This window comes from Bombina bombina, chromosome 3, assembly GCF_027579735.1.
Source record: "Bombina bombina isolate aBomBom1 chromosome 3, aBomBom1.pri, whole genome shotgun sequence".
NCBI lineage: Eukaryota > Metazoa > Chordata > Amphibia > Anura > Bombinatoridae > Bombina > Bombina bombina.
Genome location: NC_069501.1, coordinates 352,280,015 through 352,304,995, shown reverse-complemented (window position 1 = coordinate 352,304,995; position 24,981 = coordinate 352,280,015). Strand labels below are relative to the sequence as shown.

Genomic DNA, 24,981 nt, shown 5'->3' with positions numbered 1-24,981 from the left:
AAGTTTACTAGATAACAATATTTGCACTTTTAGATGCATGATAGAAAGGTTATGTTCAATGTACCTTAAGGACAAATTGTAGAGAGGTAGATAGATAAAGACAGATAAAGAGGGGGGGGCGGAGCCAGCAACCTAGAGGACTAGACGCATGCTTTTAGAGCTCCGGCTCTAAATGCCCCAAAATCGCATTAAGAGCCTATTATAATGCAAATCAAGTCCTAAGAACATATAGGCTAATACCTTGACTGCAGTTTGGAGAAGGGGCCGCTTTAATGGGCCAACGCAATAACCTGACAATGAGCTTGGTGGCTTGAATACAGTCTGTACAGACAGCGGCCATATTTATGACCACGTGGACGGACGGTACAGCTCACAATGGAGAGCGCTCACTGGATTTTATCTGAAATTGGCAAACTCCTGGAAGCGTATCAACATGCGTTTACAGCCGCCTTAACCAATACGCCTGGTCCTGCAGTTGGTAATGAAGATTGGCCAGAAAAATGCTTATACACCGCTGACGGCGTGGGAGCTAGTGGAGCTGCACCGGAGCCTTCACACTTATTGCGCACTCCTGATTCTACCGCGAGAGCTAATGACAGCTCAATTTGTCAGGGGTCTGAGCAACGGCCATTAGTGCACACAGCAATACAAGCTACCGCTGGTTTGTCAGCGCTTGATAGCGGAGTGAAACTAGGAGCTGCGGCAATGATGGAGATGTTGAGGTCTGAGGTCTTGGATCCGGATCTCGGACCTCTCACTTGCCAAAAGGCTGCACAGGTATGGAACTTGCTCCCAATATCCAAACCAGGAGGCTGCGGAGACTGGTTGCCCCAATATGCTGAGAGCTGGGGAGACTCTCCTCATCACCTTAAAGTGGGAGTAGGATAGACATAGTTGAATCCTATGCTGACAGTCTGTTTACAGCTACTGGAACTGAGTTATTGTTAACATACTATGGTTGCTGTCTTTACTGTTTTCTTTCTCCCTACCTGCAGGGCTTAGCACATGTTATTCTATAATGTCTCCAACATTTTATATTCTACAGCTAGCAGTCTCCCAGCATCATAATATGTATACAGTTCAGACTAAACTGTTTTAAGCTTTACAGACGTATATTACCATTTGCAAAGCTCTAATTATCTTGAGAACTTCCTATACCACCTACATTCGAAGCAAAGCTACATTTTCACCAGGACTGCCCTTTACAAGCAGATAACAGTAATAACTAATATTGAGAGACAATATGCCCTATCCATGGCCCTTCGCAATCTATGAGACCATGTTTCTACAACGATGAAGCCATGATGTTTGCATTGTGCTGGAGTTACCATGAAGCTGGTTAACTAAGTTAATAGCAGTTCTTGTTTCATGAAACAATAGCCAATATATTTGAGTTAGTTGATTATTTCATCTACAGGTTTCAGACATGCAATTCTGTTTATTGATACTGTTTATATTATACATGTTTACCTGAGTTATATCTTATTCAATACCTAGAGGTTTCATAGCTCATATCAATAGGGAGTTCTACAAATTACCTTGTTGTAAATTTACCGCATTTGTTTTTACCTTTCGAAATATTTGCCTCTGGGGCCCTTATATAGACTCAGATCTAAACTGATCCTCAATTCGTCTGTTTAATTGGTCATCTTAACACCCCGACTAATAAGCCTCTTTCCGTATACCGCTATATTTAAATTTACCACTAGGCTTATATGTCATAATCAAAAGCCCTGGGGTTAACTAACTCGAGTTTAACTTCATAATGCACTATTACTTCCTCTACACAAGCCTGAGGGTTGCTGTTAGGTGTGAGAACGACCCCTCCCCGTGATTTTAGCCATTTAAATTGGGGTGTCACGCGCATGCACCAAATTTAGTTCAATCCAAAATTCAGGAGTCATAATCTCCTTCCCTTGGTGTTAATCATTTATGGCCTTTCTGCTTCTGGATGGTGGGCCCACATCCGGGAGATAGAACATCCCTGATCCTATGATAGAATTGGTCAGCGGTTTAATTAAGTATCTTCGCCCTTACCTATCCCTACTTACCTAATACTTTATTCCTCAGTACCAACTGAAGTCTAAGTGTGTTGAGGGTTGTTAATTATATCTTGCTCACACCACTCACTTACTAATCAGTACTTTGCTTTTTATGCATCTGGGTCTAGGGTACAGATCATTACATTACTTGCACCTCACATTCAGCAAGAGGTTTATTTAGTTGGCTTTCCGTAATGCCTCAATTAACTTGGTGTACCTAGGTAAGTTTAGCCTAAGTTGGCAAGTTTATACTCAACTTAGGGTCCCCTGCGAGCTTTGCACGAATGTCCAGTATATACTTACTCTCATATAATCCTATATTGGTAACTTTATTCACTCTATTTCATTTAACAAGTATAGTCAGCACTATACACTATATTGATGGCTGTCTGAGCTCGTTCTATCCCCTATTCTTAGCTCTTATATATAACCTGTTTACTATAATTCAGGATACAGTAGCTTACCCTACCCATTTAGCGATATGTAGCTCTTTGGCATTTCTTGCTTAAAAACACTTAGAATACCACCTCCTCCCCCCCCCCCACAATAATGTGCCCTCTATTTTGGAGGGACTCAATAAGCGGTTTATCTTGCCCATACCGCACCATAATTCCATACTTAGTTACCATACTATGTTATTTTATTTTATACTTGGCGCCTTTATTTTTGATACCATTTTAAATTAATTATTGCATAATGTTTACATACTCTAGCATAATATTACAGCAGTTCACTGGCGCTTACAGTATTCATATTTCATGACACACTACATGTCAACCTATTCTAGATTCCCTTTAATTTCTATCTTGCGTTTTGTGTGTTGTTCATATAATTGAAAAAAAAAAAAAAAAAGGTTCCAATTCTTCCATAGCATTGCCTATGTTGTAAAACGTATCTATTAAGATGGAAACAGTATATTTGAAATGTACCATTTATGTTTGCTCTGTATTATATTACCTTGCATATGTTGTATTGTTTTCAGCACAACCTTAATAAAAATTAAAAAAAAAAAAAAAAAAAAAAAGACAGATAAAGAGATGAAATCCCTATTTGTAACAGACTGTAGTCTTGAAATTTAGTAATAAGACAGTCTGTAATAGGACCGTCAAATAAAGTAGAATATAATAAGCAACAAGCAGATTATAAAGAGACAATGCAAAATGACTAAAAAAAATTATAATAGCAATTTTCCAAATTGAGCTCAGTTTGGCATCCTCCTGTGTCACGTGACAGCCATCAGTCAATAATAGACTCAGTAGGAAATGGTGCCTTTAAAAGTGTACAAATAAAAAGACTGCACAATTTGATAATAAAAGAAAATTGAACTATAACTTCAATCTGCATGTTTTATGTGAATCTTTTTAAAGTTTACTTGACTTAAGTGTCCCTTTAAATAAATGACCATGAACAAGATTTCACATGTACTGTACAAAGTAATCATGAGACAAATAAAATATCACAATACATTTTGACTCTTTTTTTTCAGTGTGACTTTGAAAGGACGACCATCAGGCTCCGACTTTCCAGAAGGAGATAATAAAATCCAGTATACTGTATTTGATAGAGCTGGGAACAAAGCCTCTTGCAAATTTAGTGTGAAAGTTAAAGGTATGTAGGCAATTGTTTGTGCAATAGATTGCTTTAAACTCTTCAGTGTTCAGCGGAGAGACCTCTTTTGTAGAATGACACTAACGTCTAGAGTATTTAGATTAGGGTAAAGATGGAATATATCAAACTAGTTGTTAAATGGAACGTAGACACAGTGTAATTACAAGACATGTCTGTTGTCGTGCTATAGAATAACAGATTTACAACTTATTTGTTGCAATTGTTTTTCATTAGCCAAACTCCACATGCCACTTGACTTTGAAAGAGCCAATCTGGGCTTGAGTCTGCAGACAACAAGGCTAATGGGATCATTAAGTTATTGTTTTGCAGTTCCTACCTGTTAACGCTAATAAGAGGGTGGGCCAACATACGGGTATCAGGCTAGTTGCTTAGACATCACCTTAAAGGGACATTACACTGTAAAATTATTTTCCCATTAATGTATTTTAAAGAACCTGTTATACTAACAGCAGAGTATAAAATATTTGAGAAATTGCATTTTCATGCGTATATGTGCATATTAAGTAGCTGATTTTGTACTTTGAAACCACAGCCTATTACAATGGGTTGAACTTAAAGGTGATATCATATCTCATTATGTTATAACTTTGTGTACACAGACTTGCTCCCTTATCTTTTATTTGGCTGGAACACCAAAGCTCAATACATGGGGGGGATATTTATCAAAGGTCTGGCGGAACTCGCTGAATACGGAGAGCAATACGCTCTCCGTATTCAGCATTGCACCAGCAGCTCTTGTGAACTGCTGGTGCAACGCCGCCCCCTGCAGATTCGCGGCCACCAGCAGCCGCCAGCAGGGAGGTGTCAATCAACCCGATCGTAATCGGGTTGAATTGCGGCGATGTCTGTCCGCCTGCTCAGAACAGGCGGACAGGGTTATGGAGCAGCGGTCTGCAGGTTCGCCAGAAACACGGCTCCTAAAGCTCCATTTGGAGCTTGATAAATGGGCCCCATAGAGAGAACAATGGACAATTATCATTTTATTACTTAAAGGGACAGTATACACCAATGTTCATATAACTGCATGTAATAGACACTACTATAATGAATAATATGCACAGATATTGATATAAAAATCCAGTATAAAACCGTTAAGAAAACTTACTTAGAAGCTTCCAGTTTAGCTCTGTTCAAAAGTTTACTGGAACACCCACTGCAAGTGGGAAATATCAGACCCCCACTCCCCCTTACTTTGCATATAAAAAGTCCCTTTACACAAACAGAAGCAAGCTGGAGAAGGTATACGTCGGTATTCTCCTAAAAATTTGGGGCTTGGTTAGGAGTCTGAAAATCAGAGCAATGTTATTTCAAAATAAGCAAAGCTGTCCATTTAAAAAAATATAAAAAAATAACCAAAAAACCCCCCAAAAAACACTTTATTGTCTATATAAATAGATAATCTACAAAACATGTATGCAAAATGCAGTGTATAATGCCCCTTTAACTATCCTGCATCCCACTGAGAGTGTAACTTATTCTGCTGGCTGTGTTTACTTAGGCTTGTCAATAGCATATACTCCAGTATCAAAACTTTCAATATAGGTGGCTATACCACAGGCTAAATCAGCTATTTCAAATGCTGAAATAGGAGTAAAGGAGCTACTTGTAACCAATTTAATACACTCTAGCAGGTAAAAAGGATCATTGGGAATAATTTAAAGGGGAGGCATTTTTTTGGTTGAACTGTCCCTTTAATACCAGCATCATCAACTGTTACCAAAATATCAGTCTCCAAAATCTACGTTGTAGTGATTCTATTAAATGGCATGAATCACATACAAAACATGGCATATGTAGGATAAAAGGTTTTAAAATTAATCAACATATTGAGCTAGTAGCTATGATAATGACCCACGTGCAGAGACAATGGGTCTTCCAGGAGGCTGAGTAGGATGTTTGTGTATATTTGACAGTTTAAAGAAATAGGAATAATTAGAAAATCAACAGTTTAAAATTATTTCAAGTCCTGGTCAAAAAACTGTAGAGATGTATAAGTATCAATCATGGTGTCAATTTCGTGTTTAAATCTCATGGAGGGATCACTTCCTAACAGTTGATTCCTCAGATAAATGAGTCAATAGTTCAGAGCAGTTGTGAGAATAATCAAACATGACAATAGCACCACATTTATCAGCTTCACATATAAATATATCAGGGCCAGTGGAAAGAATATGTATAGCTGATTTTTCCTTTTTGATCAAATTAGGGAAATAATGCCCTTAATTAAAACTCATACTTTAAATATACTTTGTCTGTAATAATCGATTGAAGGTCTTAATACTAGGGTTGCTGTTCAATGGATCAAACTTACAATTAGGTTTGAAAATAGTATGTCTGGGAAGTCAATGAAGAAAAATATTCCGCCCAGCATAATGTACAAGTAAATATATTAATATCTTTGTAAGTCTCAAAATGATTGCCTGTATAAGATGGTACAAAGGATAGTCGTTTATTTAACAAAGACATTTTGGAAACAAATAGAGGCCCAAAACATCTAAAGACCGCTGCTCCATAATCCTGTCCGCCTGCTCTGAGCAGGCGGACAGGAATCACCAAAATTAAACCCGATCGAGTACGATCGGGTTGATTGACACCTCCCTGCTGGCAGCCCATTGGCTGCAAATCTGCAGGGGGCGGCATTGCACCAGCAGCTCTTGTGAGCTGCTGGTGCAATGCTGAATACGGAGAGCGTATGTCAGGGTGCCAGGAATCAGAAACAAGGAGAACAGCAGAGTCAGGAACAAGCCAGGGATCAGGAACTAGGAGGGATGTCAGACAGCCAGGTAATTCACTGGAGCTCTCACAAACAGGTCTGAGACAACACAAGGGCAAAGCATACTGAACAGAGGCCCTTTAAATTATAAGTGATGATATCACAATTCTGAGACTGCATCCTGTCTCACACGGATGATGTACACCAATCTGGCCATAAAAGGAAGTGCAGGAAATGAGCAGCATCACACAGTATGCACCAGAGTCAGGAAGAGAGGTGAGTAAAATGGCTGCCAGCAGCACATGGCAAACAGATCAGGGAAAAAACCCTGACAGTACCATCCCCTCAACGACCTCTCCCCCACGGGAGGACAAAAGGCTTATTGGGGAAATGGGCATGGAAGGCACGGAGGAGGGCGGGAGCATTAACATCAGAGGAGGGAACCCATGAACGCTCCTCCGGACCATAGCCCCTCCAGTGAACCAAATACTGTATGCGACCCCTGGACATATGAGAGTCAATAATGCTGCTGACCTCATACTCCTCATGGTTGTCAACAAAGATAGGGTGGGGACGAGACAACACAGTGGTAAACTGATAACAAACCAATGTTTTCAAGAGGGAGACATGAAAAACATTGGAGATGCGCATTGCAAGAGGAAGGTCAAGAGCGTAGGCCACAGGATTGACCCGTCGAAGTATTCGAAAAGGACCAACATACCGGGGAGCCAGTTTATTGGAAGGCACACAAAGGTTCAAGTTGCGGAAGGACAGCCAAACTCTCTCACCAACCTGGTAGGAAGGCACAGGCAGACGCCTACGATCAGCCTGGAACTTTTGGCACTGCATATAACAATGAAGGCAATCCTGAATCTGCACCCACATGGAACAGAGTTGCCGGAGATGCTCCTCCAAAGCCAGAATACCCTGAGACATGAATGAATCGGGCAACAAGGATGGTTGAAACCTATAATTCGCCAAGAACGGGGATAACTTGGAGGAAGCATTAATAGCACTATTACGAGCAAACTCTGCCCAAGGTAACAGTTCAGACCAATTATTGTGGTGATCTGAGACATAGCAACGGTGGAACTGTTCCAGAGCTTGATTAGACCGTTCTGCAGCCCCATTGGATTGAGGGTGATATGCCGAGGAGAAGGAAAGCTGGATCCCCATTTGAGCACAAAAGGAACGCCAAATTCTGGAGACAAACTGGCTACCCAGGTCCGACACTATGTCCTTGGGTAACCCATGTAAACGGAAGACCTCCCGGGCAAAAATTGAAGCAAGCTCCTGAGCGGTAGGCAACTTCTTCAACAGAATGCAATGTGACATTTTAGAAAAACGGTCAACCACCATAAGGATAACAGTATTGCCATTGGAAACAGGGAGCTCAACAATGAAGTCTATGGAAATATGTGTCCAAGGACACTCACCATTAGCAATAGGTTGAAGGAGACCCACAGGAAGACGTAGAGGAGTCTTATTCTGTGCACAAACTGAACAGGAGGCAACATATGCAGCAACATCAGAACGAAGAGCTGGCCACCAGAATTGTCGAGTGACAGACCAAATCATTTGGTTCTTGCCTGGGTGACCTGCAGCTTTAGGATAGTGGTAAGTGTACAAAAGTTTAGTTTGAAGACTCTCAGGAACAACACACTTACCACTAGATTTCTCAGGAGGTGCATTGGTTTGTGCAGCCAGGATCTCCTCCCTCAAGGGAGAAGTCAAATTAGTACGTATGGTAGCCAAAATATGGTCAGGAGGTATAACTGGAGTAGGTACAAACTCCTCCTTGGACAGAGGTGAAAATTGTCGAGAGAGGGCATCAGCCCTAACATTAAATTAAACCGAGACAAAAATAGCGCCCATCTGGCCTGTCGGGGCGTCAAACGTTTTGCTTCTGATAGATAAGTTATATTCTTGTGGTCTTGAGTGACAAAATTATGGCCAGTAATTCCCTGTCGACAATTTCATAATTGCACTCCGCTGGAGACAATTTCTTAGAGAAGAAACTACACGGATGCAAGGAACCGTCACGCATAGGACGTTGAGACAAGAGGGCACCTACTCCAGTCTCAGACGCATTGACGTCAAGAACGAAAGGCAGGACAGGGTTAGAATGAGCCAGAACTGGAGCAACAGCAAAGGCAGTCTTAAGACTATCAAAGGCCTTAATGGCAGTAGATGACCAATGGAGTGGATCATTCTTTTTATGGGTCATGTCTGTGATAGGTTTGACCAAGGAAGAAAAGTTTTTAATAAACTTTCTATAGTAATTGGCGAACCCCAAAAAACGTTGAATAGACTGAAGACCAACTGGGCGAGGCCACTGCAGAACTGCAGATAACTTGTCAGGATCCATAGAGAACCCTGCAATGGAGATAACATAACCTAGGAAGGTTACTTGAGTCTCATGGAACTCACATTTCTCGAATTTACAAAACAGACCATTCTCACGTAGTCTCTGAAGAACCTGTGTAACATCAGAACGATGAGCCTCAAGTGTGGGTGAGTGTATGAGGATGTCATCTAAGCACACCACTACACACTGTTGCAACATATCTCGTAGGACATCATTAATAAATTCCTGGAAAACAGCAGGAGCATTACATAGGCCAAAGGGCATTGCAAGATACTCATATCTTAGGAGAGCAGGATTTGCGGATGATCCCACGCGACAGAGCATCGGCAACATACTCCTCCATAGCACAATTCTCCGCAACAGACAGAGGGTAAACCCGGCCCAGAGGAGGAATGGCTCCGGGTTGCAGGTCTATGGCACAATCGTAAGACCGGTGAGGAGGCAACATACCGGCAAGCACCTTGTCAAAAACGTCTAGGAACTCTCGGTACTCCTCTGGTAATTGAGATACCGAAGACGTGCACAAGACTTTAACTGGTTTCCGAAGACAAGTGGAAATACATTGCAGTGACCACAACAAAATTTCGGACCTTCGCCAGTCGAGACTGGGATTGTGCTTTTGGAGCCAGGGATAACCCAGAATAACTAGAGCATGCGGAGAATTTATCACCTGGAACTGGAGGGTTTCAAAATGGAGAGCCCCAACAGCCATGGATAACGGAGCAGTTTCATGAGTAATGAGTGCGGGCTGAAGGGGCCTGCCATCAATTGCCTCAATAGCAAGCGGAACGGACCGAGGCAAAACAGGAATGGAGTGCTTTGTTACAAAAGCATTGTCAATGAAATAGCCCACAGCACTGGAGTCAACAAGAGACTAGGGGACTATGGAGGAGTCCACCCAGGAAAGGACAACCATGACCAAAGGTTTCTCCTTTAGCGGTTCCGGGGACGAGGATAAACCACCCAAGGTCTGCCCCCGACAGGACCTTAGGTGTGAGCGTTTCCTGGCTGTGTAGGACAAGAATTCAAAAGGTGGCCCTGTAACCCACAATAGAGGCAGAGACCCTCCCTCCTCTTAAAGGCCCTCTCCGCCATGGAGAGATGCGTGAATCCCAACTGCATCGGCTCAGCAGTACCTGGTGACTCAGGACCAGGAGGCATGGGAGGAGAGCGAGGCATGGGTGGGAACGAACACTTAGGAGACAACGGAACAGGAAGCTTCCGCAAGTGCTCCTTGAAAGAGGGCCTCTCACTTAGTCTGATGTCAATTAGGATCAAAAAAGACACCAATGCCTCGATCTTCTGGTAAATCTCTGGCAGCAACTTCGTCCTTAATCGCATCAGAGAGCCCATGAAAGAAGGCGGCAACAAGGGCTTCATTGTTCCAACCTACCTCTGCAGCAAGCGTACTGAACTCAATGGCATACTGAGCAACAGGTCTTGTAACTTGCTGAATGGACATGAGTTGCTTAGCAGCAGTGGAGGAGTGAGCCAACACATCAAATACTCTTCGAAAGGAGGACACAAATTCAGGGTTTGAAATCACAGGTTTATTTGTCTCCCACAAGGGATTAGCCCAGGCAAGAACTGTGTCAGAGAGTAACGAGATGAGAAATCCCACCTTAGCTCTGTCAGAGGGAAACGCCTGAGGTAACATCTCAAAGTAAATGCCCACCTGGTTCAAAAACCCTCTGCACTGATTAGGATCACCTCCATATTGCTGAGGTAGAGGTGCAGAACCGGACATGCTCCTGGTAGGACTAGGTGCAGCAGCGGAAATAGGAGCAGCCATAACTTGCGGGACACTTTGGTCCAAATGTGCAGTGCTCCCAAGGGAGAAGTCAAATTAGTACGTATGGTAGCCAAAATATGGTCAGGAGGTATAACTGGAGTAGGTACAGACTCCTCCTTGGACAGAAGCAAAAATTGTCGAGAGGGCATCAGCCCTAACATTCATACTAACAGGCAGGTAGGAGACCACATAATAAACCGAGACAAAAATAGTGCCCATCTGGCCTGTCGGGGCGTCAAATGTTTTTCTTCAGATAGATGCACACCTGGTTCAAAAACCCTCTGCACTGATAAGGATCGCCTCCATATCGCTGAGGTAGAGGTGCAGAACCGGACATGCTCCTGGTAGGACTAGGTGCAGCAGCGGAAATAGGAGCAGCCATAACTTGCGGGACACTTTGGTCCAAATGTGCAGTGCTCCCAAGGGAGAAGTCAAATTAGTACGTATGGTAGCCAAAATATGGTCAGGAGGTATAACTGGAGTAGGTACAGACTCCTCCTTGGACAGAAGCAAAAATTGTCGAGAGGGCATCAGCCCTAACATTCATACTAACAGGCAGGTAGGAGACCACATAATAAACCGAGACAAAAATAGTGCCCATCTGGCCTGTCGGGGCGTCAAATGTTTTGCTTCAGATAGATGCACACCTGGTTCAAAAACCCTCTGCACTGATAAGGATCGCCTCCATATCGCTGAGGTAGAGGTGCAGAACCGGACATGCTCCTGGTAGGACTAGGTGCAGCAGCGGAAACAGGAGCAGCCATAACTTGCGGGACACTTTGGTCCAAATGTGCAGTGCGAGTCAGCAGGGTTTGCAGGGATAGTGCAAATTGATCCAAACGGTGATCCTGTTCATCCATCCTGGAAATTATGGCAGGTAAAGGTGGATTATTAGCACCATCAGGATTCATGGCCCTTGCGTAATGTCATGGTGCCAGGAATCCGAAACAAGGAGAACAGCAGAGTCAGGAACAAGCCAGGGATCAGGAACCAGGAGGGACGTCAGACAGCCAGGTAATACTCAGGAGCTCTCACAAACAGGTCTGAGACAATGCAAGGGCAAAGCATACTGGACAGAGGCCCTTTAAATAATAAATGATGACATCCCAATTCTGAGACTGCATCCTTTCTCACACGGATGATGTACACCAGTCTGGCCATAAAAGTAAGTTCAGGAAATGAGCAGCATCACACAGTATGCACCATAGTCAGGAAGAGAGGTGAGTAAAATGGCTGCCAGCAGCACATGGCAAACAGATCAGGGAAAAAACCCTGACAGCGTATTGCTCTCCGCATTCAGCGAGGTCATGCGGACCTGATCTGCACTGTCGGATCAGGTCCGCAAGACCTTTGATAATTCGGCCTCATGAGGTTTGTGAGCTTAAATTAAATACTAGATTCTTGGTTACCTGAGTCTGGATGATTTGCCCATTCTAGGGGGCAGCCTCTGTTTCCTCTGGCATTTTTTTACCTTGTTTGTACCCACAGTTGTATCTTCTTAGATTACTGTTCTTGTACAGGCTGAAGTGTGGAGGTAGTAGCAATAGAAGGATCATCAGAATCAGTTTGTTTTCGTGGACTGTTAATTGTAAGTAAAGTAACCTTGTGGGATGACGTCTTTGTGGGTGTTCATGTTCAATAATAGGACTCGTGAGCCACCAATTGACTCTTTTTTTTTTTTTCTTTATAGTCCAACGTTAACTTATCAAGTTTCTGGTGTTTAAAGGCTAAGCGATAACTTTGTAGGTAGCTACTTGTGTTTTAATCTGTTCCAACTATTCCTGTGAATTATCAGCCAGCGATGTCGCTAATTGTGTACCATTAAACTTGTCAATTTCAGATCTGACATGCCAATAAATTGCCCACTTCTTCTAAAACCAACAATATTAAATCCAAGAAGCATTTATTAAGTATTGGACACAATTTTACACATAAAGCTTTGTTATTTCTTCCGATGTTGGGATTATTTTTAATTCTAAAGCTCCTTGTTATAAGTCCTTTCCTATCATATTCAGATAACAAATGACCATGCAATTGTAGATCAAATTATGTAGTTTCTGTGCAGTATCTACAGGACTCTCCTCAACTGGATCAAATATGATTCATGCTGCATCATCATCAGTAAATGCAAAAAAAAATGTATATTAATACACACAAATACACACTCACACAAACACACACACACTTACATACATACACACACACACACACATACATACACGCACATACATACATACACGCACACAAAACTTGCATACATACACGCACACATACATACATACACGCACACAAAACTTACATACACACACATACATACATACACGTACACAAAACTTACACACAAAATACATACACACACACAGACATACGCACACACATACATACATACATACACACACACACACACACGCAAAATACATACACACACACATACGCACACACATACATACACACAGTCACACACACACACACACACACACACACACACATGGAAAAATAATATCAGTATAATTTACTTTTCAGGGCAGAAAAGTTAATAGTCCAGAGTCTATTCACTTAATGCGAATATTAGGAAAGAAGATAAAGATAGGAAGGAGAGAATTTTAGCCTGTTAAGCCCTGTTCTAAAGTATATATTTAAAGAGACTGTTTACCCAAAAAATTTCTCCCATTTAAATTGTTCCTAATGATCCATTTTAACTGCTGGGCTGTATTAAATTGTTTTCAAGTAGCTAGTTTACCCTTATTTCTGCATTTGAACTAGCTGATTTAGCCTGCGGAATTCCCACCTATACTGGAGTCTACGCTATTGACAAGCCTAAGAGGCCCATTTATCAAGCTCCGTATGGAGCTTGTGGGCCTGTGTTTCTGGCGAGTCTTAAGACTTGTCAGAAACAGCAGTTATGAGGCAGCGGTATAAAGACCGCTGCTCCATAACACTATCCGTCTACTCTGAGCAGGCGGACAGGAATCGCCACAATTCAACCCGATCGAGTATAATTGGGTTGATTGACACCTCCCTGCTGGAGGCCCATTGGCTGCGAGTCTGCTGGGGGCGGCGTTGCACCAGCAGCGCTTGTGAGCTGCTGGTGCAATGCTGAATACAGAGAGCGTATTGCTCTCTGCATTCAGCGAGGACTTGCGGACCTGATCCGCACTGTCTGATCAGGCCCGCAAGACCTTTGATACATAGGCCCCTAAGTAAACGCATCAAGCAGAAGAAATTAGACTCCTGGGTGCAGTTATAAAATGTTAATTTTCCAGTGTTCTCTAAGTATTGAGCTTTGGTTTACAGTTAGTTATAAGATAAGGAAGCAAATGTGTGTACACAAAGCGATAACATAATGAGATCTGATATTACCTGCAAGTTCAACCCATTTCAAAAGGCTGTGGTTTAAAAGCACAAAACCAACTAATTCATAAACACAAATAAACCTGAAAATGCAATTTCTCATTCATTTTTTACTCTACAGCTGATATAACAAGTCATTGAAAATTCATTAAGAGAAAAACTATTTTACAGTATTCTGTCCCTTTATTGCCAGTTGATATCTCTATATATTTTACAATATGCTCAATTCTTTGTAAATGCAAAAATTGGGTAGGCAAAGAAAAATGTTTGTAATAATACATAAAAAATATTGTTCAATTATTATGTAAGTTTGTACATATTTATGCTTACATATCTCATTTTAGTTTATTTCTATAACCTTCATTGTCTTTGACAAAAATAAAAAGTAAATTCTCTATAATTATTACATTTTTTCCACCAAGTTAGGCGCTGTGGTAAACTGAATGCTCCAGAAAATGGATATATCAAATGTTCCGGTGCTGGTGATAATTACGGAGCAACCTGCGACTACTTCTGCGTTGGTGGTTATGAACTGCAAGGAAGCCCGGCTCGTGTCTGCCAGTTTAATTTAGCCTGGTCTGGAACAGAGCCAACTTGTTCCTGTAAGTGAAACTTTATTATTTTTTATGAGTTTGCACAGAAACACAGCTTTAGTTATTGCAGATTGTGAGGTTCACAATAATTTGATATTTAATATTAATTCTTAATGTTTTTACATTCTATAGAGAACAATGAAAATATTATTCCAATATATTTCTCAATTCAGTATTACAACCTGCTCAGAATGGAAAACAAATCCCACAATTGACTTCTTCACGTAATAATATAGCTCAGTACAAGCTCCATAAGAAAGATAATCTTAAAATTTGATAGTCGCTCAAAATAATGTTTACTGTGATAAGTGATCTCATTCCAACATAACAAGATTAGAACATTCTATGTAAATTGGAATGTTGTTTAAAATTGTATTCTCTATTTGAATCATGAAAGAAATATTTTGGGTTTCATGTGCCTTTAAATTCCGTCGCTTCCCTTTTGTCCTCCAAATCATGAAAAAAATGATGAGGTAGGATTCAGAATGTCTGATAGACATTACATTTTTTTACTCATTTTTAATGGCTTAAGACTATGGGCAGATGATCAAAAACTCACTGGCATGGGGAGAAATCACAAATAATTATCTAGGATTTTTTTTCGACCTTCTATTGTAATATAGGAGTCTTCATGTTCACATACAGAACCCACAGTACATAGTGAGATATTCATCTCTCAAGGCAAAATTTGAGTTTTTATAATTTTTCAAAGGACCTCACCATACTGATGAGACTTCTTAGATGATCTTGCTTGAGTGGTGAACTTTAGATCATAGGGCCCGATATTTTAAAGGGTCATTAAAAGCCAGAGTTAATCAAGCAGACATACAAGTACATACCCCCCAACTGTCCCGATTTTTGTGGGACAGTCACGATTTTAGGGGTCTGTCCCGCTATCCCGGGTTGCTAGCCTTCTGTCCCGCATTGCCCCATGCATTTTTTTTAATTCTATTTGGCCCATACTCAGAAGCAGATGGCTTTTCTCCCCCGGGGTTAGATACCTGTTAGATTCCCCGTGGAAAAGGAATAGTGTGTTGGTTAATCAGGAGTAAGAAGGCTGTATACCCTCTGACCTCAGGTAATGGTGACCTCTAACCTCTATTAGTGATGATGTCTAACCCCTGGTGATAATACTATCATGCCTTCAGTTTTATACGATGAGCAGTGCTAACACCAGGGTAATGAACGGTGGCAGCCTCAGACTGTCAGCTAATGTGCTTGCCAACCCCAGGACCCCATACAATGAATTACAGAAACCCAAATATGATGTAGTGTGTGTGTGTATCTGTATGTTTAAAGGGATAGAAAAAGTCAAAATTAAACTTGCATGATTCATATAGAGCATGTCATTTTAAGATTTTCAAATGTGCTTTGTTCTCTTGGTATTCCTTGTTGAAAAAGAATACGCACATATCCTACACTAGTGGGAGCTGCTGCTAATTGGTGCCTGCACACATTTGTCTTTTGTGATTGGCTAACTAGATGTGTTCATCTTGCTGCCAGTAGTGCAATGCTGTTCCTTCAGCAAAGGATAACAAGAGAACAAAGCTAATTTGATAATGGAAGTAAATTGGAAAGTTGTTTAAAATTGTATGTTCTGTCCAAATCATGAAATAAAATTTTGGGGTTTCCTGTCCCTTTAAGTGTGTGTATCTGCATGTATAAGTGTATGCTATGTAGTGTGTGTATCTGCATATATAAGTGTAAGCTATGTAGTGTGTGTGTGTATCTGCATGTATAAGTGTAAGCTATGTAGTGTGTGTGTCTGTATGTATAAGTGTATGCTGTTTAGTGTGTGTATCTGCATGTATAAGTGTAAGCGATGTAGTGTGTGTGTCTGTATGTATAAGTGTATGCTGTGTAGTGTGTGTATCTGCATGTATAAGTGTAAGCTATGTAGTTTGTGTGTTTGTGTGTATCTGCACGTATAAGTGTATGCTATGTAGTGTGTGTATCTGCATGTATAAGTGTAAGCTATGTAGTGTGTGTGTATCTGTATGTATAATTGTATGCTGTGTAGTGTGTGTATCAGCATGTTTAAGTGTAAGCTATGTAGTGTGTGTGTGTGTGTGTGTGTATCTGCATGTATGTGTACTCTATGTAGTGTGTGTGTATCTGCATGTATAAGTGTAAGCTATGTAATATGTGTGTGTGTGTATCTGTTTGAATAAGTGTGTGTGTATCTGCGTGTATAAGTGTATGCTATGTAGTGTGTGTGTGTGTGTGTGTATATATATCTGCATGTAGAAGTGTATGCTGTGTAGTGTGTGTGTGTGTGTGTGTGTGTATCTGCATGTATAAATGTGAGCTGTGTAGGAGATGTTGGAGGCCAGAGGTTTAGGGGTTAATAACTTTATTATAGTGTCAGCGATGTTGGGGAGCGGCAGATTAGGGGTTAAGAACTTTATTATAGTGGCGGTGATGTCGGGGAGCAGCAGAATAGGGGTTAATAACTTTATTATAGTCGGGGAGCGGCAGAGTAGGCGTTAATAACTTAATTATAGTGGCTGTGATGTCTGGGAGTGGTGGAATAGGGGTTAATAACGTTAGGTTAATTGTCAGTTTAAACTTAGGTTGTTTTTTTTATTTCACATGTAAGTTTTTATTTATTTTAAGATAGGGATATTGTCATTTTAATTTAAAGTTAGGGGGTGATAGGTTTAGGGGTTAATAGTTTAATTTATTAGTGGCGATGTGGAGAGCTGGCAGTTTAGGGGTTAATAGGTTTATTTAGTGGCAGTGATGTGGGAGGCTAGAGGTTTAGGGGTTAATACATTTATTATAGTGTTGGGGAGCGGCAGAATAGGGGTTAATAACTTTTATTAGTGTCTGCGATGTCGGGGGCAGCAGATTAGGGGTTAATAACTTTATTTAGGTGTTGGCGATGTTGGGGGCGGCAGATTAGGGGTGTTTAGATTTGGGGTTTATGTTAGGGTGTTAAGTTTAAACATATCTTTTTTTTCCCCATAGACATCAATGGGGTTGCTTTACAGAGATTTTTAATTTCGCACTTCAGGTGTTAGTTTTTTTTCTAACACTCTCTCCATTGATGTCTAGGGGGAAAGCGTGCATGAGCACGTCAAAGTAGCCCTTGGATTTTGTACGGTATGGAGCTTAACGCCACCATATCGCACGCACAAGGAGGCTTTTCAGAAACTCGTAATGGCAGCAAGATGGAGGGTGACATAACACAACTTTTGTTGCTTTTATTTCACACCATCTAGAGAAGCATTTATAATGATTTGTGCCATAATTGCACAAGCCGTTTGTAAATAATTTCAGCGAGAAACCTAAAGTTTATGAAAAAGTTTGAAAAGGATTACAATGTTTTTTATTTGATCACATTTGGGTTGATCTATACTTTGGGTTGTCTACTAATATATATATATATATACATGTGAAGGGTTATTCAGGGATTCCTGACAGTTATCAGTGTTACAATGTAACTATAGCTAATTTAAAAAAAATGGTTTGGAAATAGCAAAATGCTACTTGTACTTATTGCCCTATAACTTCCAAAACATGTAAACATTAGGTATTTCTAAGCTCAAGACAAAATTTAGAAACCATTTAGCATGGGTGTTTTTTTGGTGGCTGTATATGTGTAACAGATTTTGGGGGTCAAAGTTAGAAAAAGTGGGGGGTTCCATTTTTTTATAGTAAATTATAAGATATGATGAAAATAATGGTATCTTTAGAAAGTCCATTTAATGGGGAGAAAAACTGTATATAATAAGTGTGGGTACAGTAAATGAGTAAGAGGAAAATTATAGCTAAACACAAACACTGTAGAAATGTAAAAATAGCCCTGGTCCCAAACGGTAAGAAAATTGAAAAATGGTCTGGTCACTAAGGGATTAAATGTCGCCTGGAAAAAAAAATTGTTTGTCAAAGGGTAGCCGTAGGGTGGTATAATAACATTTTAAGATGTTAATCAATTATATGATTTTGCACATTAAACACTATCAGGTAGATTACAAGTTATGGGTGCAACGGGGTGCGAAACGAACGGGGTGCGAAAAGTTGCGTTATTTCACACTCCATTGTGCTGCTATTACAAGTTTTCAAACAGCCGGCTTGTGCATGCGATATGGTTGTGCTGATTTGACGTGCTCGTGCACGCTTTCCCCACAGACATCAATAGGGAGAGAGGGTTAGAAAAAGAAACTGCGATCGCGGAATGAAAATCTTTTGCCCCCGACATCGCCGACACCTACATAAAGTTATTAACCCCTAATCTGCCGCTCCCGATATCGCTGCCACCAAAATAAATCTATTAACCCCTAATCTGCTGCTCCCGTTATCGCCGCCACTATACTAAAGTTATTAACCCCTATTCCCTTGCACCCCAACACTATAATAAATCTATTAACCCCTATTCCGCTGCTCCCCGACATCGCCACCACTAAATAAAGTTATTAACCCCTAAACCTCTGGCCTCCCACATCACTACCACTAAATAAACCTATTAACCCCTAAACCGCCAGCCCCCCACATCACAACAACCTAAATTAAACTATATTAACCCCTAAACTTAACCGTAACCTTAATCCCCCCTAACTTTAACATAATTAAAATAGAGCTAAATTAAAGTTATATTTATTAAATAAATAATAACTATTTAAAACTAAATACATACTTACCTGTGAAATAAAACCTAAGCTAGCTACAATGTAACTAATATAATACTAATAGTTATATTGTAGCTAGCTTAGGATTTATTTTTACTATTTAGTAACTACCTAAAACTATTTACTAACTACCTAGTTAAAATAAATGCAAACTTACCTGTCAAATAAAACCTAAGCTGCCTTACACTAAAACCTAACATTACAAAAAATAAAAAGCACTAAAATTACAACAAATAAAAAATCTACCATTACAAAACAATAATAAACTAAATTATCCAAAACAATAAAAATTATTCCTATTCTAATACCCTTTAAAAAAACACCCCAAAATAAAAACCCCTTATCTATAATAAACTACCAAGGGCCCTTAATAGGACCTTTTGTAGGGCATTGCCCTAAAGAAATGAGCTCTTTTTTTACAAAAGAAAAACAACCCCCCTAACAGTATACAAACCCCACCCCCCAAACCCTCAAAATAAAAATAAAGTAAAACCTAATCTACCCATTGCCCTGAAAAGGAAATTTGTAGGGCATTGCCTTAAAGAAATCAGCTCTTTTTTGAAACCAAAATACAAAGATCCACTAACATTACAAACGGCCATCCCCCAACCCACAAAATAAAAAAAACTATCTAAAAAAACCGAATCTACTCATTGCCCTGAAAAGGGCATTTACATGGGCATTGCTCTTAAAAGGGCATTTAGCTCTTTTTCTTGCCCTTAAAATGGCATTTAGCTCTTTTAAGAAATGCCCAACCCCTAATCTAAAAAATACACCTAAAAAAACCTAACACTAACCCATCTTTAGGTACTCACAGAAATCCCACTTGAAAGATCTTATACCGGCGGCTCTTTTTTCATCCAGGCGTCATCTTCTATCTTCAACCCGGCGGCATCTTCTATCTTTATCCCGATGGCGTGGAGCAGGTTCATCCTGAAGACATCCGGCGTGGAGCATCCTCTTCATACGTTTGCCGTCGTATACTGAATCTTCAATGCAAGGGAGCCTTTTCAAAATGGCATCCCTTGACTTCCTATTGGCTGATTTTATTTTGGAAATTCAAATCAGACAACAGGATGAGAGCTACTAAAATCCTATTGGCTGTTCAGAACAGCCAATAGAATGAGAGCTTCTGAAATTTTATTGGCTGTTCAAATCAGTAAATAGAATTTCAGTAGCTCTCATCCTATTGGCTGATTTGAACAGCCAATAGGATTTCAGTAGTTTTCATCTTATTGGCTGATTTGAATTTCCAAAATCAAATCGGCCAATAGGAATGCAAGGGATGGCATTTTGAAAGGGCTCCCTTGCATTGAAGATTCAGTATACGGTGGCGACCGTATGAAGAGTATGCTCTGTGCGGGATGTCTTCAGGATGGACCCGCTCCGCGCCGCCGGGATGAAGATAGAAGACGCTGCCTGGATGGATGAAGACCTCGCCGCCTGGATGTCCGGACTTCAGAAACTGTAAGTGGATCTTCGGGGGTTAGTGTTAGGACTTTTTACAATGTATTATATGTATTGTATCCTTGTTACCACAGCGCTTTGGATCAAAGAGATCATACGTACTGAAAAACTATAAGAGATTATAATCTAAGCAAGTGTCTATAGATGCTATGTTGCACGTATAATGAATGAAATATTTCACATGCCCACACTTACATGTTTTCAGTCGATCAGTCTGAGATCCAACTTCTAGTGCATGCGCGTAGCTAACCATGGGCGTGTAAGTGTGCTTTACAGTCTCCAACTGGCCTGGATTCTCATTGAACGTTGAAAACATGATTTTGAAAAGCTATGGTGGCATGATTTCGAAAAGCTATGGCGGCAATTGTACGGGCAGAGGAACGGACCTGAACTTGGAGCATATAAAAAGTAAATATTTGCAAATCCAAATTTTTGATGAATGTTTGTTGGAATTTGTGTTAGTTTACAATCACTTTAATAACTTTTTATTAGTAACGACTATGTCGGGAGCGGGAGATTAGGGGTTAATAACTTTAATATAGTGTTTGCGATGCTAGAGGGCCTCGGTTTAAGGGTTAATAGGTAGTTTATGGGTGTTAGTGTACTTTGTAACACTTTAGTTATGAGTTTTATGTAACAGTTTTATTGCGTAAAAACTCATAACTACTGCTCTCAGATGGCGGTACGGATCTTGTCGTTAAAGGGTGTAACGCAAGCTTTTTAGCCTCACCGCAAAACTTGTAATGGAAGCGCTATATGAAGTCCCATGAAAAAACTTAATTTTTACGAGTGCGGTACTGGCGTTGCGTTACAGGCTAAATGGCTGCGTTGCTGTTTTAACGCTGAAATTACCATTTTTTCAGCGTTAAAACACGAATGCAAAACTCATAATCTAGGTGAAAATTTGATGAATTAAACATATTAAACCATTGTCTGCTAAGTAATTTCCCACCTGGGTGCTAAGCTGGTTTTGAGCTTTTTGTTGCAGTTCAGGTTTAAACATTTTTTAGAAGTAAAATTTGTAGTAATAAACTATACAAACTATATATTGTTTTTTTCAGCAGACCCAGCAGATTCAAATTGTACCATTATTATATGTGTATGTATCATCAGATTTAAATACCACATAAAATGTGAAAAAAGTGTATTTTTTTTTTATTCCTGACTCAATAAATAATAGTATGTAATTTTACTTTTTCCAAGCGCTATCATCAAAACCTGTGTAGATAAATATTTTTAGTAGGTAACCTGTCTGAAATAAGCAAAAATTAAGAACATTTCACTGTTTTATTGCAGGCATGTCAATTTAATAAATTATCAAAAACAGCATCTTGGAATTTACTGTACTGTTTCAGCAATTAAACAGTTCTAGCCCCCTGAGAAATTAAAATGGGGTACACATTTGCAGAAAGTACACCCCTTTTTGCATCAAATGAGGGGCTACAAGTATTTCTAGCATGAAATTGGGGTGTGCAGCAATTAATGGAATAAGCTGCATTGCTTAAAAAAAAAATCTAAGCAAAGAACCAAATTCCACTTTTTATTACATTTTCTATTTTTGTGCTAGCAATACATGTGGCCACATCATTTGATGTGTACAGGTATACCTCGCTCATACAGCGGGTTAGGGACCGGAGCCCCGCTGTAAAGTGAAAACCGCCTTAAAGTGAAACAAGGCAGTTTTAGCTTTCTTTTCAGTGTTTAAAATCTTAAAAACATGTTTGAACTAACTTATATTAGGGGTGCAATAGTGCTAGGTTTAGTTTAACACTAGCACAGCAAGTATTCAATAAATACTGTACCTGCAAAATAGTGACATAGTGACAATTACTGTAGTAAGATTTGCCAGACTATAGCACTGAGACACAGACTGCACTGCAATGCAGTTAACAGAGTGAACTAAGCATAGCAAAATGGTGCCAGTCACTTTTCTCGCAATCTCACAATGATTTACAGCACTGTTTCAAAATCCTTGGAGGTTGAACTTCAGCTTCACAAAGCACTGTATTAGCGAATCGCTGTAAAGTGAAGCGCTGTAAAATGAGGTATACCTGTACTTTATTGAATGTGTCTTAGTTTCCCAGGTTTCTACAGCTGTCTGATTGCAGACATAACCCATAAAAGTTGAAAGGCTATTTTTTTTTATCTCTAGCAAATAACTGTGGTGGGCAACAATTAATGGAATATGGTGCTTTGCATAGAAAATATTTTTTTTTAGCAAAGAGCCATATTCCACTTATTATTACATTGTTTATTTCCTTCTTAATATGAGGAGAGTTCACGGCTTCATTCCTTACTTGTGGGAAATACTGAACCTGGCCACCAGGAGGAGGCAAATACACCCCAGCCAAAGGCTTAAATACCTCCCCCACTTCCCTCATATCCCAGTCATTCTTTGCCTTTTGTCACAGGTTGTTGACAGAGAAGTGTCAGAAGATACAGAGTAGTTCCTTATGGAGGGTATCTACCCTTCGGAATGGGACTGGAGTTTTAAGTAGTCTTGTCAGCCTTTTAGTGAGAGCATTGATGAAAGTTAGGGTCTGGAGATGCAGGGAGAGTCTTTCTGCTAACCCATCCAGACCTGTATTAACAGCTCCTAAGCAATCAGTGTTGACGAGTTTCACTGCCTGCTTTCATCACTCAAGTCCATGTCAGGAGCATTGCTACAAGACTTTCAAACTTGAGAGGCTGTGTTTCTGTTCCATGGCATAAATTCCGGTAAGATTGTTTAATTTTTTATACACACATGATAATGCAAGAAGACAGGGTCACAGTGTGGCTCCTTTTATCTGTATGGAATCACGGGTAATATCTCCAGAAGGGGGTTATTAAACAGAGGGGATTTATCATATAATTTGTTTTTTATTATGTTCATGCTGCGACATGTGGGAGATGAGACTCAGGGGGATGGAACATACAGGTTTTTACTTTAGCTGCGCAACCTGTTAGGCTTGGCGCGCTTTTTACTATAGCAGGGGAAGGTTATCTTGTCAAGAAAAGTAAATATGTTTAGTAACACTGAGTCGTCCACCTCTGAGGAGTCTCAGTCCCGTCAGGTGAGCACCCTACAGTCATCTCCTAATACACATGCAGCTTCCCATAGCACTCCTAATCCTCCAGTTGGAGGGGCACTTTTACCGCCAGACTTTACTGAACAGTTACAAACGGCAGTGCATGCGGCCTTCAGAGTTTTACCTCACCCTGCTAAGCGGAAGCGAAACATTAAATATTGCTATCCTTCCCAGGGGTCATCTGCTACCTTATTGGATTTATCTGATACCAGATTATCTGTTGATGAGGACGTCTCTGATACTTAAGAGGATGCTCTTTCTGAGTCAGAATCTGTGGCCTCTAAGCCTCCAGCTGCAGAGAAACCAGACTTTAAATTTAGGATTGAACATTTACACTTTCTGTTAAAAGAAGTTTTGGCTACGTTAGAGGTTCCAGAGCCTAAATTACCTGAGGAACCTTGTATTCCTAAATTAGATAAGGTCTACGAGGACAAGGTTGTTCCACAGACTTTCCTGGTTCCCGTTAAGATGGCAAACATTATCAAGAATGAATGGAAGAGACTTGGTTCTTCTTTTTCCCCTTCTTCTTCCTTTAAGAATTTGTTCCCGGTTCCGGACTCTCAATTGGAGTTGTGGGGTTCCGTCCCTAAGGTGGATGGCGCTATCTCTACATTTGCTAAGTGCACTACTATCCCTCTTGGGGATAGTTTATCGTTTAAAGAGCCCATGGATAAGAAGTTAGAGACTCTGTTAAGAAAGATGTTTCAACATACGGGATATTTATTTAAACCGGCAGCAGCTGTTGCTGTGGTTGCTGGAGCAGCTACCTATTGGTGCAAATCGATCGAGGTGGAGGATCCCCTCAACGTGATCCAGGAAAGAATTAAGGCCTTGAGACTGGCTAATTCTTTTATTTGTGATGCAAATATGCAGATTATTCGCCTGAATGCCAAGGCTTCAGGCCTTTCTGTTCTAGCCCGTAGGGCACTGTGGCTGAAGTCTTGGTTTGCAGACATGACTTCGAAATCTAGACTTCTTTCCCTCCCATTTAAGGGGAAGATTCTGTTTGGTCCAGGCCTGGACTCAATTATATCTATGGTTACTGGAGGCAAGGGTGCTTTTCTACCACAGGATAAGAAGAACAATCCTAAGGGACAAGGTTCTAATTACCTTTCGTTCGGATAAACCCCAACGTCAGCAGCCCGCCTCAAAGTCTGAGCAATCCAAGGGGACTTGGAAGCCAGCTCAGCCCTGGAATAAATCCAAGCAGGACAAGAAGCCTGCCGAGTCAAAGTTGGCATGAAGGGGGTGGCCCCCGATCTGACTCTGGATCTTGTAGGGAGCAGACTGTCACTCTTTTCAGAAGCTTGGTTTGCAAGACCCG

At 40.5% G+C, this 24,981-nt stretch overlaps 1 protein-coding gene across 1 annotated transcript in view; it reads left to right on the top strand.

The window, feature by feature from the left end:
* The window catches only part of SRPX (sushi repeat containing protein X-linked), a 244,242-nt gene that overhangs the window by 169,356 nt on the left and 49,905 nt on the right, over nucleotides 1–24,981 (top strand). The window contains exons 6-7 of the mRNA XM_053706469.1: nucleotides 3,529–3,650; nucleotides 14,318–14,497. Coding sequence (XP_053562444.1) covers nucleotides 3,529–3,650; nucleotides 14,318–14,497 — 302 coding nt within the window. The remainder of the gene's footprint in view (nucleotides 1–3,528; nucleotides 3,651–14,317; nucleotides 14,498–24,981) is intronic.